The sequence below is a fragment of the Trichechus manatus genome, unplaced genomic scaffold, assembly GCF_000243295.1.
Source record: "Trichechus manatus latirostris isolate Lorelei unplaced genomic scaffold, TriManLat1.0 scaffold00244, whole genome shotgun sequence".
In the NCBI taxonomy this organism is placed as follows: Eukaryota; Metazoa; Chordata; class Mammalia; order Sirenia; family Trichechidae; genus Trichechus; species Trichechus manatus.
Genome location: NW_004444180.1, coordinates 1,672,161 through 1,689,174, shown reverse-complemented (window position 1 = coordinate 1,689,174; position 17,014 = coordinate 1,672,161). Strand labels below are relative to the sequence as shown.

The window sequence follows — 17,014 nt, the reverse complement described above, 5'->3', positions numbered from 1 at the left end:
TGTGTCTCATGTGGGGGCTGCAAGGGGGGCTGTGGCTCATGCGGGGGAAGCGAGGGGGGCTGGGCTCATGTGGGGGCCGCAAGGGGGGCTCTAGTTCCTGTGGGGGTTGCAGTTCCTGTGGCTGCTGCAAGCCCAGCTGCTGTGTTCCCATTTGCTGCCAGTTCAAGATCTGATGTGATGGCCACAGATTTCAGGATTCCCATTAATGACAACGATTGATGAGGCCCCTGGTTTCTTCATCCCTTCGATCCATCTCTTGCTCCTGCAAACCTCTCTTCTACATTTTCCTTGTACCAAGCACAGCTAGCACTAACATGTGGTCCCTTCTTTGACTTTGAAGAAATATACATCCTAATCCTCTGCGGTCAGCTGTCTCTGACTCTGGCCATAGACATGTTCTGCCTGACCTTGGCCCAAGCCCTGGGTCTCTAGTGATTGACCCAGAACATCTGCAACCTGGCTTCTCGAAAGGAGGAGCCACAATCTCCGTCCACATGGAGCCCGTTTCCTCCTACTTCTCTGAAACAGCTCTGTCCAGCAGGGGGCTTCCTTCCTGTTGGGCTCCATCTTTTTCTGTTAAAATCAAACTGAATTTCAATTTAATAAAAGGTACCCCTTTCACTTATAATAACTCTACTCATGATGTGATTCTTTATTTCAGCCTCATTCCTCTGTATTATGGCATGTTTCATGTCAAATTCATTTCCAGGAACCCCATGTCCAACCAGCAGGTACATACATAACCCATACGCCATCCATTTTACATCCATCTATCCTGAAGCCTTCCAAAAATCCTTCTATGGCCCTGAAGACTGGGCAAGGGGACATTGGGGGAAGCATGAGCTAGTGTAGGGTGCACTGGGTTTGGATTCAGGGCACCGGGATTTGAGCCCTGGTCACCACTGTCCAGCATGCAGATCGTAGGCAACTATGTTCTCTCACTGACTTCAATTTACCCAAGTCCACAATAAGCAAGTGGTCACAATGAGGTCAGAGTCTTTGCGTCTCCAGGAATCCTCTTTTTTCTGTACTGCAAGGGGACAGGGTAGAAGGAGTACAGGACTACATCAGTACAGATGAGCCTGCTGGGGCTGGAACTGGTCCCCAGGATTACCAAGCTCCAAATACCATGCTTTTTCCACGTGTCTCCAAGTTCTGGTGACTGTTGAAGGGAGTCATTGTGGCACCACACACTGTCCCTTTCACAAGAGCAGAATTCTGAGATGTCCCCCAAGATCCTCCGCTCACTTTCTCCCAGGTAGTCAAACTTTAATCTAGGTGCTTCTATGAAGGGATTTTGTAACTAAGGTTCCTAATCAATTGACTTTAAGATGGGGAGATTATCCCCAGCAGATCTGATCAAATCAGGTGAGCCCTCAAAAGGAACCAGGCTATTTCTGGTGAAAGAGATTCAAAGCATGAGAGAGATTCAGCATGAGGGAGATTCTCAGTTGCTGGCTATGAAGATAGGGGGTCACATGGCAAGGAATGCTGATGCCCTCTAGAGACTAAAAATGGTCTTACATTGATAACCATCAAGGAAATGGGAAGAACCCAACATCCAGATGAGCATACGACCTGGCCAGCCGTTTGGTTTCAGCCTCATGAGACCCTGAGCAGAGAACCCAGCCGTACTGGACACCTGAACTACTGGACTGTGAGCTAATACATGGGGGTTGTTTTCAGCGCCTACATTTGTGGCAATTTGTTACACAGCAATAAGAAAACTAACATACCCTTCTGATGCTCCCCTTTTGAATTTCAGATCTGCCTCTTTCTCTGTGTGATATCTAGTTTCATCTCCTATCTCAGTTCCTCATCAAAACACGTGGATAACACAGGGTTGCTTTGAGGGTTAAGGCGGATGATGCACAGAGAGCCCGTAACGCGTAGACTGCGACGTAGCAGCTCCTCTAAGCTGCTGGATGGCAACGCTAAACCTGAGACTGCTCCTCTCGCCCGTACATCCCTCATCTCTTCATTTTCAGCAGCGTGATGACTCTTCTACAAACACCTTTATTCCCCTCGTCCGTTCCCCCTTCCTTCTCTGACGTGGCAAAACCATAATATTGAATGAAGCCTGGGACCTGCCTTCTCTGCACTTACAGCCAAGCACGGGGCATGATCATCCCTCCCAGGAGCCCACAGGAATGCCCCGAAGTCCCGGCCAGCACACATCTGGCTTACCTGCACATGGCCCTGAGTCCTCTGCTTACTGTCAGTAGGGTTACTACCTGTATCCTCCAATACTTCACCAGGATTGATCCCATTGTTCCTCACGCCTCTGTTTTCCCACACATGGCCCTACACCTCCTCTACTCTGAGTCAGTGCCACAAACTCCAAATGTCCAATGGACTCCTGGAATTCATAATCTGCCATTTGCAAAATACCAGTATTTCAGCCACTTCACCTTCTTGTACTTAGACCTGGCTGTCCTAGCAGGATCTATGTCCCCTAAACTCCTCTCAGGTGGAGGCTATTTTTTTCATCTTGCCTATCACTCTCTCAGATAAACCTGAGGGCCTGGAGTTAGGCATAGGTGTCCTCACATTTCTGTTTGCAGCTTCCAGGCCATTTCTTTTACAGCCTTTGCTGTTCTCTGCCAAGCCCTCAGTTACTCCCCCTCGTTTGCTGAAGATTTAGGCATCTGGCTTGTGACCCTCCTCTCCACCAATACACTTTTCATTACAGGCAGTCCTCGGCTTATGAACATCTGACTTATGTACAACCTGTAGTTATAAACCAACCCCTGTAAAGCCTATTACATTAAAAATTCGAAGTATCTACAATGGTTTGAAATAACAAACAGGCACTACTTTGTGACACACATCAAAATATTTTTACTATTATTACTGTATTATTATGTTAAAGATGTTTTAGTGTATCTGGAAGTGTTTCTTTAATGTTTTCTATGCATAGAAAGGTGCACTATATACCAAGACAAGCATGTGACTGACTGATGTTAGATATGAACTGTACCTAACTGTTCCAACTTACGTACACATTCAACTTAAAGACAGACTTAGGAAAAAAATTCATTCGTAATCCAGGGACTGCCTGTATCTGTTTCTTGTTCCTGATCCTTCTCCCTCATTCCCTGAAAATTTTATCACATGGCTCACTAACTTAATATCGTAACAAATAGAATTAGTCTATGAAGCATTATAGAACAGAAAATGGACATGACACAAGGACAAAAGACATGATTAAAAAATAACAGCTATAAACCTTAATGCACCAACCAACAAAGCAACCAAATATATAAAACAGAACTCAAAATGACTGACCATTTTGGAAAAAAAAAAATAGTTACAGTGTTAACTGTTAATACATCTCCTTCAAAATTTGACAAATAAAATATATTAAATGTAAGTAATGTTATAAAAGATTTGAATAATATAACATTAATGAACTTGATTTAATTGACATATAAAGTGATTTCTACCACAGAGGAAGAAAATACACATTCTTTTTACACATAACTTGTTGTTGTTAGGTACTGTTGACTCAATTCCGACTCATAGCAAACCTATGTACAACGGAATGAAACTCCGCCCAGTCCTGCATCATCCTCACAATCTTTGTTATGCTTAAGCACATTATCACAGCCACTGTGTCAATCCATCTCCTTGAAGGTCTTCCTCTTTTTTGCTGACCCTCCACTGTACCAAGTGTGATGTCCTTGTCCAGGGACTGATGCCTCCTGATAACATGTCCCAAGTGTGTGAGACATAGTCTCACCATCCTTGCTTCTAAGGAGCATTTTGGCTGCACTTCTCCCAAGGCAGATTTGTTTGTTCTTCTGGCAGTCTGTGGTATATTCAATATTCTTCACCAGCACCACTCGGTCTTCCTTATTCATCATCCAGCTTTGACATGCATATGAGGCAACTGAAAACTCCATGGTTTGGGTCAGGTGCACCTTAATCTTCAAGGTGACATCTTTGTTTTTCAACACTTTAAAGAGGTCTTTTGCAGCAGATTTGTCCAATGCAAGACAACGTTTGATTTCTTGAGTGCTGCTTCCATGGGTGTTGATTGTGGATCCAAGTAAAATGAAATCCTGGACAACTTCAATCTTTTCTCCATTTATCATGATGTTGTTTATTGGTCCAGTTGTGAAGATTTTTGTTTTCTTTCTGTTGAGGTGTAATCCATACTGAAGGCTGTGGTCTTTGATCTTCATCAGTAAGTGCTTCAAGTCCTCTTCACTTTCAGCAAGCAAGGTTGTTTCATCTGCATAATGCAGGTTATTAATGAGTCTTCCTCCAATCCTGATGCCTCCTTCTTCTTCATATAGTCCAGCTTCCCAGATTATTTGCTTAGCATACAGATTGAATAGGTATCATGAAAGATACAACCCTGACACACGTCTTTCCTGACTTTAAACCACGCAGTATCCCCTTGTTCTGTTTGAACAACTGCCTCTTGATCTATGTACAGGTTCCTCATGAGCACAATTAAGTGTTCTGGAATTCCCATTCTTCGCAATGTTATCCATAATCTGTTATGATCCACAGATGCCTTTGCATAGTCAATAAAACACAGGTAAACATCTTTCTGGTATTGTCTGCTTTCAGTCAAGATCCTTCTGACATCAGCAGTGATATCTCTCGTTCCACATCCTCTTCTGAATCTGGCTTGAATTTCTGGCTGTTCCCTGTCGACATACTGCTGCAGCCACTTTCAAATGATCTTCAGCACAATTTTACCTTCACATGACATTAATTACATTGTTCCATAATTTCCACATTTGGTTGCATCACCTTTCTTGGGAATACGCATAAATATGGATCTCTTCCAGTTGGTTGGCCAGGTAGCTGTCTTCCACTTTTCTAGGCATAGATGAGAGGGCACTTCCAGCGCTGCATCTGTTTGTTGAAACATCTCAACTGGTATTCTGTCGATTCCTGGAGCCTTGTTTTTGCCAATGCCTTCAGTGCAGCATGGACCTGTTCCTTCCGTACCGTTGGTTCCTGATCATATGCTGCTTCCTGAAATGGCTGAATGTCAACCAATTATTTTTGGTACAGTGACTCTGTGTATTCCTTCCATCTTCTTTTGATGCTTCCTGAATTGTATAATATTTTCCCTGTAGAATCCTTCAATATTGCAACTCGAGGCTTGAATTTTTCTTCAGTCCTTTCAGCTTGAGAAATGCAGAGTGTGTTCTTCCCTTCTGGTTTTCTATCTCCAGGTCTTTGCACATGTCATTATAATACTTTTACTTTGTCTTCTCGAGCTGTCCTTTGAAATCTCCTGTTCAGCTCTTGTACATCATTTCTTCCTTTCACTATAGCTACTCAACATTCAAGATCAACTTTCAGAGTCTCTTCTGACATCTATTTTGGTCTTTTCTTTCTTTCCTGTCTTTTTAATGACTTCTTGCTTTCTTCATATATGATGTCCTTGATGTCATTCTATCATCCCTCTGGTCTTTGGTCTAATGACCAAAGTATTCAACGAGTCAAATCTATTCTTGAGATGGTCTCTCAATTCAGGTGAGATATACTCAAGGTCATATTTTGCCTCTCGTGGACTTGTTTTAATTTTCTTCAGCGTCAACTTGAACTAGCATATGAGTATTTGATGGTCTTTTCCGCAGTCAGCCCCTGGCCTTGTTCTGACTGATGATATTGATCATTGATATTGATGATAAGGTATTAATGAGCTGAAATGGACTGGAATTGGCCATTTTGGACAATCATATGGTCTACTATGCCAGGAATGACAACTTCAAGAGGAATGATGTTGCATTCACTGTCAAAAAGAACGCCTTAAGATCTATCCTTAAGTACAACGGTGTCAGTGATAGGATAATATCCATATGCCTACAAGGAATACCAGTGAATATGACTATTATTCAATTTTAAACCAATCACTAACCCAAAGATGAAGAAATTGAAGATTTTTACCAACTTCTGCAGCCTGAAATTGATCAAATATGCAAGCAGGATGCATTGATAATTACTGGTGATTGGAATGCAAAAGTTGGAAACAAAGAAGGACTGGTAGTTGGAAAATATGCCCTTGATGATAGAAATGATGCCGGAGATTGCATGATAGAATTTGCAAGACCAATGACTTCTTTATTGCAAATACCTTTTTTCACCAACATAAACAGTGACTATACACGTGGAAGTCACCAGATGGAATACACAGAAATCAAATCAACTACACATAACTTACTTGACTATAAAGAAAAACAATAAATTTCACAGAGGAAAAATTTTACAAGGGCCGTTAGCTGATCATCATCTTACAAACAAGGAATGAGCAATAAAAAGATGACAAAACATCTGGGGTCTTGAAAGCTAGCAAGCAGCCATCTAAGATGCATCTGTTGGTCCCAACCGACCTGGAGCAAAGGAGAATGAAGAACACCAAAGACACAGGGAAAATATTAGCCCAAGAGACAGAAAGGGCCACATAAACCAGAGACTCCCTCAGCCTGAGACCAAAAGAACTACATAGTGCCTGGCTACCACCAATGACCGCCCTGCCAGGGAACACAACCGAGAGTCCCTGACGGAGTAAGAGAAAAGTGGGGTGCAGAACTCAAATTCTAGTACAAAGACCAGACTTAATGGTCTGACTGAGACTGGAGGGACCCCGGGAGACATGGCCCCTGGACTCTCTATTAACCCAAAACGAAAACCATTCTTGAGGCCAACTCTTCAGACAAAGATTAGACTGGACTGTGGGACAGAAAATTATACTTGTGAAGAGTGTGCTTCTTAGCTCAAGTAGATACATGAGACTAAATGGGCAGCTCCTGGCCGGAGGTGAGATGAGAAGGCAAAAAGGGACAGGAGCTGTTGAATAGACACTGGAAATCCAGGGTGGAAAGGAGGAGTGTGCTGTCACATTATAGGGAGAGCAGCTAGGGTCACATAGCAATGTGTGTATACATTTTTGTATGAGAAACAGACTTGAACTGTAAACTTTCACTTAAAGCCCAATAAAAAAAAAAAAGAAGAAGAAGAAAAAGACAACCAAAAATTCCACTAATTACAAACGAGTGAGTTTCTTAACCCTTGGTTCAAAGTAAAAATGAAAATGTTAACTATTTAGAAAAGAAGAAAAAGGAGAAATTTTAGGCCAAAACCTAAAATATATAACTGGAGATATAGGAACATATTTATTCTTTGCTGTTGTTGTCAGTAGTCATCAAGTCATCCCCAACTCATGGCTACCTTACGTACCACAGAACGAAACATTGCTGGTCCTGCACCATCTTCCTGATCACTGATACGTTTAAGCCCACTGTTGTGGCTATTGTGTCAATCCCTCTCATGGAGGGTTCCCTCTTTTTGCTGACCCTCTACTTTAGCAAGCATGATGTACTTCTCTAGGGACTGTTCTTTTCCTGATGATGTGTCCAAAGTAAGCAAGACAAAGTCTCACCATCCTCATTTCCAAGGAGCACCCTGGCTTTATTTCTTCCAAGGCAGACTTGTTCTTCTGGCAATCCATGGTATATTCAATATTCTTCACCAACACGATAATTCAAACACATCAATTCTTCTGTCTTCCTTTTCATTGTCCAGCTTTTGCATGCATGTATACATGTGTAATTAGTCAGAAACGTCAACAATAGAAACGTCAACAATGACCTGGTCCTCTCTAAATGGCTGGATTATAAGAGAATGGGAAGTTGTGTGCTAACATCTTAATCTAAAGAAGTAAAAATGATGGCATTGGGGGAAGTTCTCAGAACAGCAACCATGGGAGAGGAAGGTACAGGACCAGCTCCCGGGACACTTGGGGCATGTGGGGTCCAGAAGCTGAGTCTCTAATCACAAGCATTAACACATGCAGGAAGAGGCCAAATTTAGAAAACTGAGACAGTGGGCATGGGACCACGCCGTAGGAGCTCCCGCTAAAAGCAAAAGGGGCCATAACAGGTACGATGGCAATCAGCACAAACAGGAACCAGGAAGGCACCATGTGTTCCCATCACACCTGACCCCTGGGCAGGGATATAAGTGCTCCTGGCACAGGAGGCTCCATACCTGAACACCTTCCTCTCTACCTGCTCCTCTGACCAAATCCATCCTTGACCCACCAGACTCATGGGCTGCTGTGGCTGTTCCGGAAGCTGTCGGGGCTGTGGCTCCAGCTGTGGGGGCTGCAGTTCCAGCTGCTGCAAGCCCATTTGTTGCTGCAAGCCCGTTTGCTGCTGTGCGCCAGCCTGTTCCTGCTCCAGCTGTGGCTCATGTGGGGGCCATAAGGGAGGCTGCAGCTCGTGTGGGGGATGCAAAGGAGGCTGTGGTTCCTACGGCTGCTGCCAGTCCAACTGTTGCAAAGCCAGCTGCTGCTCCTCAGTCTGTGGACAATCCTGCTGCCAGTCGAGCTGCTGTAAACCCAGCTGTTGCTCTTCAGGCTGTCGACAATCTTGCTGCCAGTCTAGCTGCTGCAAACCAAGCTGCTGTCAGTCCAGCTGCTGTGTCCCTGTTTGTTGCCAGTTCAAGATCTGACATAATGGCCAGCTCTCAGTTGAGCTCTCCCAGCTGCTACCTCTGGTGAGGCCTCTGGCATCCTGCAGACCTGTCTTCTGCTTTTGCCTGTATCCAGCACATCAAACACCATTCACCTGAGTGACCATCCTGGGAGAGACTCTCACTTCAGGCAAGGGCACGGTCTAGTGCTCACCAAGAGCCCTCTAAGAAGCAAGTGGCCACAGCTGGGCTTTCTAACCCTTCTGAGGGCCATTATCTTCCACTTCCAGGAACTGGCCCCCATGTTAGGGGTCTACCAGAGGCTTCCCAAAACATCTGCCATCTGGCTTCACAACAAGAAAAAACACCACCCCTGACCTCATCCAAGCTACTTCTTCCTACCACCATATAACCCAGCCTAGTGGAGCAAGAGGCTCCCTTCTTTTCAATAGGGTTCCATATTTGTATGTTAAAATATAATCCAATTTCCTTTCAATAAAAATTTCTGTCACTACAAAACAATTTCATTCATTGTGTGATTCTTTCATTCAGCCTCTTCACCACATACTGATGAATAAGCAACTTCACTGCTAAACGATGAAGTGCTTAAAGTCACACCCATTAAAATATGGAATAAGACAATAATGCCTGCCAATGTTAGTCATATTTTTGTGTAGTCTGTATAATTAAAAAAAAAAAGTTGCCATCAATTCCAACTCATTGCAACCCCATGTGTGTCAGAGTAGAACTGTGCGCCATATAGTTTTCAATGGTTGTAATTTTTCAGTAGATCATCAAATCTTTCTTCCAGGGCACTTCTGGATGGATTGGAACAGCCAACCTTTCAGTTAGTAACTGAGTGCTTAATCATTTGCACCACCCAAGGATTCCATCTAGATAATAAAAGCATTCAATTTAAATAATTACAAATTGAATATAATTATAAAATAAATACAATGTAAAAGAAGAAACACATTTTCCTCTTTTTAATATCATTATCGGTTGCTTTTGGGTTTATTCCAACTCATGGTGACCCCATGTGTGTCAGAGTAGAACTGTGCTCCGTAGAGCTTTCCATGGCTGGGTTTTCAGAAGTAGATTTCCAGGCCTTTCTTCTGAGGTGCCTCTGGGTGGACTCATACCATCAACCTTTCTATTAGCAGCCAAGCATGTTAACCATTTGCACCACATGGACTCCAGTGGCATCATTATACCCATAATACCCAAGGAACCTTGCACTGGCTTCCTCTCTCGGGTGTAACAAGTCATCACAAATTTGATGGCTTCAAACAACACACATTTCAGAAGTCTGAAATGGGTCTCACTGGACTAAAATCAAGGTGTTGGCAGGACTGTTCCTTCCAGAGGCTCTGTTTCCTTGCCTTTTCCAGCTTGTGGAAGCCACTCGTTCCTTGACTGTGGCCCCTCCTCCATCAAAAAAGAGCCAGGCATTGCTTCTCTTTGACCGTTGTCCATAGTCACGTCTCCCACTAACAACGGCTGGGAAAGATTCTCCATTTTTAAGGATTTATGATTAGATCAGCCCACCTGGAGAATCCAGGATCACCTCTCATCTCAAGGCCCTTAGCTTCATCACATCTGCAAAGTCCGTTTTGCCAAGTGTCTTAGTCCTTGAGTGCTGCTGTAACAGAAGTACAAGCGGTGGCTTTAAAATCAGTGGGTCAGGGTAATGAACAGCAGAGGATCTGGGGGGCAGAGGGGGGACATGGACACCCCACTTCTCACTTTGCTCTGTGACAGGAGCCACAGCCTGCCCAGTCCCAATGTGCCTAACCCCTTGTTTCTCCCTGCGGGCCAGGCAGGGCATGACCACTGGGCAGTGCATGTTGACTCACTCCTCTTCTTTCTTCCCAGTCGGCCTGGTGATAGTAAGCCACAGTCTTTGTTCCTCCATGTGCTACGCTTTCAGGAGGCAGGCCCCAAATGCCCTGTGATTGTGCAGCTCAGTCTGAAATGGGCAAAGCCTGTCTAATTCTGAAATAAAAGATCAGCAAGCCACTCAACTGGCCATCCTAACGCCCCTGCCTCCAGACAGCTTCGCTGCAGTGGAGGGGAGTGTTGATCTCTATCTGTCTGAGTACACTGGCTTTGAACTCAGGGGAGAAGAGAAAGGTGTTATAAACACACTCTTACATCCCAACAGACGGTGAACAAAACAGAACTGCTGAAATACGGAAACACTTGGTTTCACAGATGCAAATACGTAGATGTTTGGGGAAAATAACAAAAAATATATATATATTAACAAGAAATAACGCTAAGTGAAAGGATTATGAGTAATTTGTTTTCTTCCTTAATTTTCAATTATTATTTTTCTGCAAAGATCAGGTGGTTGTTGTACAAAGAACATGCATTATATGTGCATTGGCTTTCTGTGCCTGCTGTAACAAATCATCACAACTTGGTAGCCTAAACCAACAGAAATATGGTCTTCCAAACCCCGAGAGTATGGCCCCCAGACACCCCTTTAACTCAGTACTGAAGTCACTCCTGAGGTTCACCCTTTATCCAAAGATTAGACGGGCCCATGAAACAAACAATAACACACGTAGCTCAACCATGTATACGAGACTAAATGGGCACACCAGCCCAGGGGCAAGGACCAGAAGGCAGGAGGGGACAGGAAAGCTGGATGAATGGAAATGAGGAACCCAAGGTCGATAAGGGGAGAGTGTTGACATCTCATGGGGTCGAAAAAAATATGTGTATTAATTGTTTAATGAGAAACTAATTTGCTCTGTAAATTTTCATCTAAAGCACAATTTAAAAAAAAAAATAGACTCCCACATTTCTGGAGGCCAGAAGTTCCACATCAGTTTCACTAGGCGGAAACCAAGGTGTTGGCACGGCCATGCTCCCTCTGGAGGCTCTAGGTGAGAACCTGTTCCTTGCCTCTTCCAGCTTCTGGTGGCTGCTAACATTCTTGGTTTGTGACCACATCACTCCAATCTTCAAGGCCAGCATCTTCAAATCTATCACTCTCCCTTCGCTCTGTCTTCACACTGCTGTCTCCTCTGAGTGTGGTCAGATCTTCCTCTGCCTCCTTCTTATAAGAATACATGTAATTGCATTTAGGGCCCCCCAGAATAATCTCCCCATCTCAATATCCTTAATGTAATCACATCTGTAAAAACCCTTTTTCTAAATAGGGTAACATTTACAGGTTCCAGAGATTAGGCATGATATCTTTGGTGGCCATTTATCAGCCTATGACAGTCCACCCTCTGTCCTCCAAAAACTCACTTCTGTCCTGTAATGAATTGAATTGTGTTCCCCCAAAATGTGTGTCAATTTGGCTAGGCCAGGATTCCCAGTATTATGATTATCCACCATTTTGTCATCTGATGTGATTTCCCTATGTGTTATAAACCCTACCTCTATGATGTAAATGAGGCAGGATTAGAGGCAGTTATGTTAATGAGGCAGGGCTCAATCTACAAGGATAGGTTGAGTCTTAAGCCAATCTCTTTTGAGATATAAAAGAGAGAAACCAGTAGAGATACAGGGAGACCTCATACCACCAAGAAAGCAATGCCTAGAGTAGAGTGCGCCCTTTGGACCCGGGTTCCCTGCCCTGAGGAGCTCCTAGTCCAGGGGAAGATTAAGTACAAAGACCTTCCTGCAGAGCTGACATGGAGAGAAAGCCTTCCCCTGGAGCTGGCACCCTGAATTCAGACTTCTAGCCTACTAGACGGTGAGAGAATAAATTTCTGTTTGTTAAAGCCACCCACTTGTGGTATTTCTGTTATAGCAGCACTAGATAACTAAGACATGTCCCATATGCAAAATATATTCACCCCATCCCAACAACCCCAAAAGTATCAACCCGTTACACATAAACTCAAGTTCAAAATGTCATCTAAATATTACTAACTCGAAACTCCCAAATTTAATCATCTATATCAGGTATGAGTGAGACCCTGGAGCAAAATCTCTCTCCATCTGTGGGCCTGTGAAACTAGAGAACATGTTATCTGTTCCCAAAATACAGTGGTGGGGCAGGTTTAGGTTAAGAGTTATAGACATTCTTAATCCAAAGGGGGGAAAGCAGAAGAAAGAAAGGGGTCACCAGTCCAAAGCAATTTTTAAATCCAGGTGAGAAAAATCCATTAGGTTTTAAGGCCTAGAAGTAATTCTGTGTTGGTCAAACCTTCACCCCCTGTGCCCTCAGCTCCACTCTCTATACCTTCACATCCTCTGCTTTGCCCTTGAAGTCATTCTTTCTTCTTCTTGAAAGGCAGCACATATGGGCAGATAAGTACCTGTTTCCTGCCTTAGACTTTTGGGAATCCAATAGCGTCCCTTCATTTCATTCCCACTCTGTCTGTTTTAGTTTCTTAGTGCTGGTATAATAAAAATACCACAAGTGGATGGCTTTAACAAACATAAATTTATTTTCTCAAAGATTAGGAGGCTAGAAGACTGATTTTAAGGTACTGGCTCTAAGGGAAGGCTCTTTCTATCCTCTCTGGGGAAAAGCCTTTGTCTCTGCCTCTCTAGCATTCTTCTCTGTATTCCTTGGAGATCTCCACTTGGTCTCTATCTTTCTCCCATTTGTAATTTCTTCTCTGTGCCTAATATGTTCTTTTTATAACTCAAAAGTGAGTAGGTTTAAGACATGTCTGATATGGCCTCATTAACATAACAAAGAAGAGCCTGTTTTCAAATGGGAGTACAGTCACAGGTATAGGGGTTAGGATTCCAACACATATTTTGGGGGGACATAATTCAATCCATATCACTGCCCCTTTCACTCCAATCTGGCAGTGTTTCTGCTGATATAACATTCTCAAAAAACTTGTGGGTCTCCTCTGTATGTCACAAGGATTCACACCAATAGACAAAAGTGTCCTATATAGGTCTTTCCTGAACAACCCCATCTCTATCCTGGCTTCTGCTGAGATGGCTGAGGTGATCCATAAGTCACACACCTACTTTCTTCAGCACAAGCCAAAGGTTGTCCAACCACATCGTTGGCCTTCTCTCCAGAGCACACTTTACTAACAGTGAGTATCCCAATTTCATCATCCTTTGCGATGTGGATAGGCTTGGAATTTCCCAAACCATCAAGTGCTGGTTCCATTTTGCTTAACAGTTCCTTCCTCAATGTATCTGTTTCTTCTCGCATTTTACTATAGGCAACAAGAAGAAGCCAGGCTGTGCCTTCAACATTTTGCTTGGTAATTTCCTCAGCTAAGTATACAAGTTGATCACTTATAAGTTCTTTTTTCAACACAAATGAAGGATGCAATTCAGCTAAGTTTTCTGCCACTCGATAACAAGGATTGTCTTTTCTCCAGTTTCCAATAACATGTTCCTCATTTTCTTCTGAACCCTCACCAAAAGCATCTGTAGCATCCATACTGCTAACAGCATTCTGTTTAAAGCAATCTAGGCTTTTTATACCATGCACCTCAAAATTCTTCCAGTCTCTGCCCATTATCCAATTTCAAACACACTACCACATTTTTAAGTACTTGTTACAGCAACACTCCACCCTTAGTACCATGTTATGTATTAGTTTTCTGTGTCTACTGCAACAAATTACCATAAACCTGGTGGCTTCTTAAAAACAACAGAAATTTATTTTCTCACAGTTCTGGAAAGAATACTTTTAAAATCAGTGCCCCTGGGCTGAAATCAAGATGTCACAGGCCTGTGATCCCTCTGAAAACTCTAAGGGAATAGTTCCTTGCCTCTTCCAGCTTTATATGACTGCCAGCATTTCATGGCTTGTGGCCACATCACTCCAATCTTCAAGGCCAACATCTATAAATCTCTCTCCACTCTGTCTTCCCATTACCTTTTCCTCTGTGTGGTCAAATCTCCTTCTGCCTCCCCTTGCAAGGATACAAGTGGTAACATTTAGGGCCCATCTAGATTATTGAGTATAATCTCCTCATCCCAAAATCCTTAACCTAATCACATCTGCAAAGACACTTTTTCTAAATGAGATAACATTTACAGGTTCCAGAGATTATGACCTGATATCTTTGGAGGTCATTAATTAGCCTACTATGACAAGTAAAAAACAATAATAATAATAAATTAAGTGTACCCAGGAGTAAAAGTCTCAATAGGACAAGCGTAAGACAACCTGATCACAATGGTGCCATCCATGGGTCACATGAAGTCAGCACAAAGGTCAGGTGATAAACTTCCAGGGATCCTTCCAGGATCTCAGGTGAGCTAGAGCAGAAGCCCAGCACAGATGAGGAAGAGGCCAAATTTAGGAAGCTAAGAAAGTAGAGAGTGGCCCCAGACAACAGGAACCCAGGGAAAAGAAGACAACAAGCAAAAGGATGTCCGAGGGGAAATAGCCTAAAGGCACAAGGAAGTCACCAGGTGGCCAGCATACACCCTGGGCAGGTGTATAAGGGCACCTGGAACAGGACACTCCACATTCCATCACTTCCAACTCTACCTGCTCTTCTGCCCAAACTCATCCTCAACACAAAACAGTCATGAGCTGTTGTGGCTGCCCTGGAGGCTGTGGGGGCTGCGGCTCCAGCTATGGGGGCTGTGGCTCCAGCTGCTGTGTGCCTGTGTGCTGCTGTGTGCCCATCTGTTCCTGCTCCAGTTGTGGCTCATGTGGGGGCAGCAAGGGGCACTGTGTTTCCTGTGGGGGCAGCAAGGGTGGCTGTTTTTCCTGTGGAGGCAGCAAGGGGGGCTGAGGCTCATGTGAGGGCTGCAAAGGGGGCTATGGATCCTGTGGGGGCTGCAAGGGGGGCTGTGGCTCCTGTGGCAGATGCAAGGGGGGCTGTGGCTCATCTGGTGGCTGCAAAGGGGTCTGTGGATCCTGTGGTAGCTGTGGCTCATTTAGCTGTTGCCAGTCCAGCTGTTGCAAACCTTGCTGCTACTCTCCAGGCTGTGGGCAATCCTGCTGCCAGTCCAGCTGTTGCAAACCCAGCTGCTGCCAATCCAGCTGCTGTGTCCCTGTTTGCTGCCAGTTCAAGATCTGATGTAATGGCCAGCTTTCAGTTGAGCTCTCCCAGCTGCTACCTCTGGTGAGGCCTCTGGCATCCTGCAGACCTGTCTTCTGCTTTTGCCTGTATCCAGCACATCAAACACCATTCACCTGAGTGACCATCCTGGGAGAGACTCTCACTTCAGGCAAGGGCACGGTCTAGTGCTCACCAAGAGCCCTCTAAGAAGCAAGTGGCCACAGCTGGCCTTTCTAACCCTTCTGAGGGCCATTATCTTCCCCTTCCAGGAACTGGCCCCCATGTTATGGGTCTACCAGAGGCTTGCCAAAACATCTGCCATCTGGCTTCTCAATAAGAAAAAACACCACCCCTGACCTCATCCAAGCTACTTCTTCCTACCACCATATAACCCAGCCTAGGGGAGCAAGAGGCTCCCTTCTTTCCAATAGGGTTCCATATTTGTATGTTAATATACAATCAAATTTCCTTTCAATAAAAATTTCCATCACTACAAACAAATCTCATTCATTGCGTGACTCTTTCATTTGGCCTTTTCACCACATACTGATGAATGAACATTTCTTTGCTAAATGACAAAGTACTTAAAGTCACACCCATTAAAATAAGGAATAAGACAATAATACCTGCCAATGTTAGTCATATTTTTGTGTAGCCTAGATAATTTAAAAAAAAAAAAAAAACAGTTACTATCAAGTCAATTCCAACTCATTGCAACCCTATGCGTGTCAGACTAGAACTGTGCTCTATAGGGTTTTTAATGGTTGTGATCTTGCAGAACTACAATAATGTCTGCCAATATTAGTTGTATTTTTGAGTAGTCTAGATAATACAGTCATTTGGTTTAAATATTGAAAAATAAGAGACATGTTTTCTTCTTTTTAATGACATCATTTTACACCTACAATGTCCAAGGAATCTTATCTTCATTTCCCATTGCTTCTGTAACAAATCATCACTAAACTGGTGGCTAAAAACAGCCTATGTTTATTACCTCACCTTTCTCAAGATCAGAAGTCTGGTATGGGTCTCACTGGACTAAAATCAAGGTGTTGGCAGGGTCAAATTCCTTCTGGAGGCTCTAGGAGAAAATTCGTTTTCTTTCCTTTTCCAGCTTCTAGAGACTGGCCCCCATTTCTTGGCTCGTGGCCTCTTTTCATATTCAAAGACAGCAATAGTCAGTGAATTCTCTCTCACATCACTCTTGACACTGACTCTTCTGTCTCCCTCTTCCACATTTAAGGACTCTTGTGATTATATAGTTCTAGTCTGTCCTATAAGGTTGCTATGAGTTGGAAGCAACTCAACAGCAATGGGTTTGGTTTTTTGTTGTTTTTTTTTTTTTTTTTGGTGATTATGTTGGGTCCTGCCCAGATAATTCAGGATAATCTCCCCATCTCATGGGCAACTGATTAGCAACCTTAATTCCATCTGCAAACTTAATTCCCCTTTGCCATGTAACATAACATATTCATGGCTTCTGGGGACTAGATATGGACATTTGTGAGGTGTCATAGTTATATAATGCTGCTATAGCAGAAATACCACAAGTGGATGGCTTTAATAAACAGAAATTTATTCTCTCACAGTTTAGGAGGCTAGACATC

The 17,014-nt window shown here is 43.6% G+C and overlaps 1 protein-coding gene across 1 annotated transcript in view; it reads left to right on the top strand.

The window, feature by feature from the left end:
* LOC105756918 (keratin-associated protein 5-4-like) overlaps positions 1-8,481 on the top strand; it is a 29,419-nt gene extending 20,938 nt beyond the window's left edge. The window contains 3 exon segments of the mRNA XM_012559404.2: positions 6-43; positions 46-111; positions 8,195-8,481. Coding sequence (XP_012414858.2) covers positions 6-43; positions 46-111; positions 8,195-8,481 — 391 coding nt within the window.
* Positions 8,482-17,014: the final 8,533 nt, after the last annotated feature.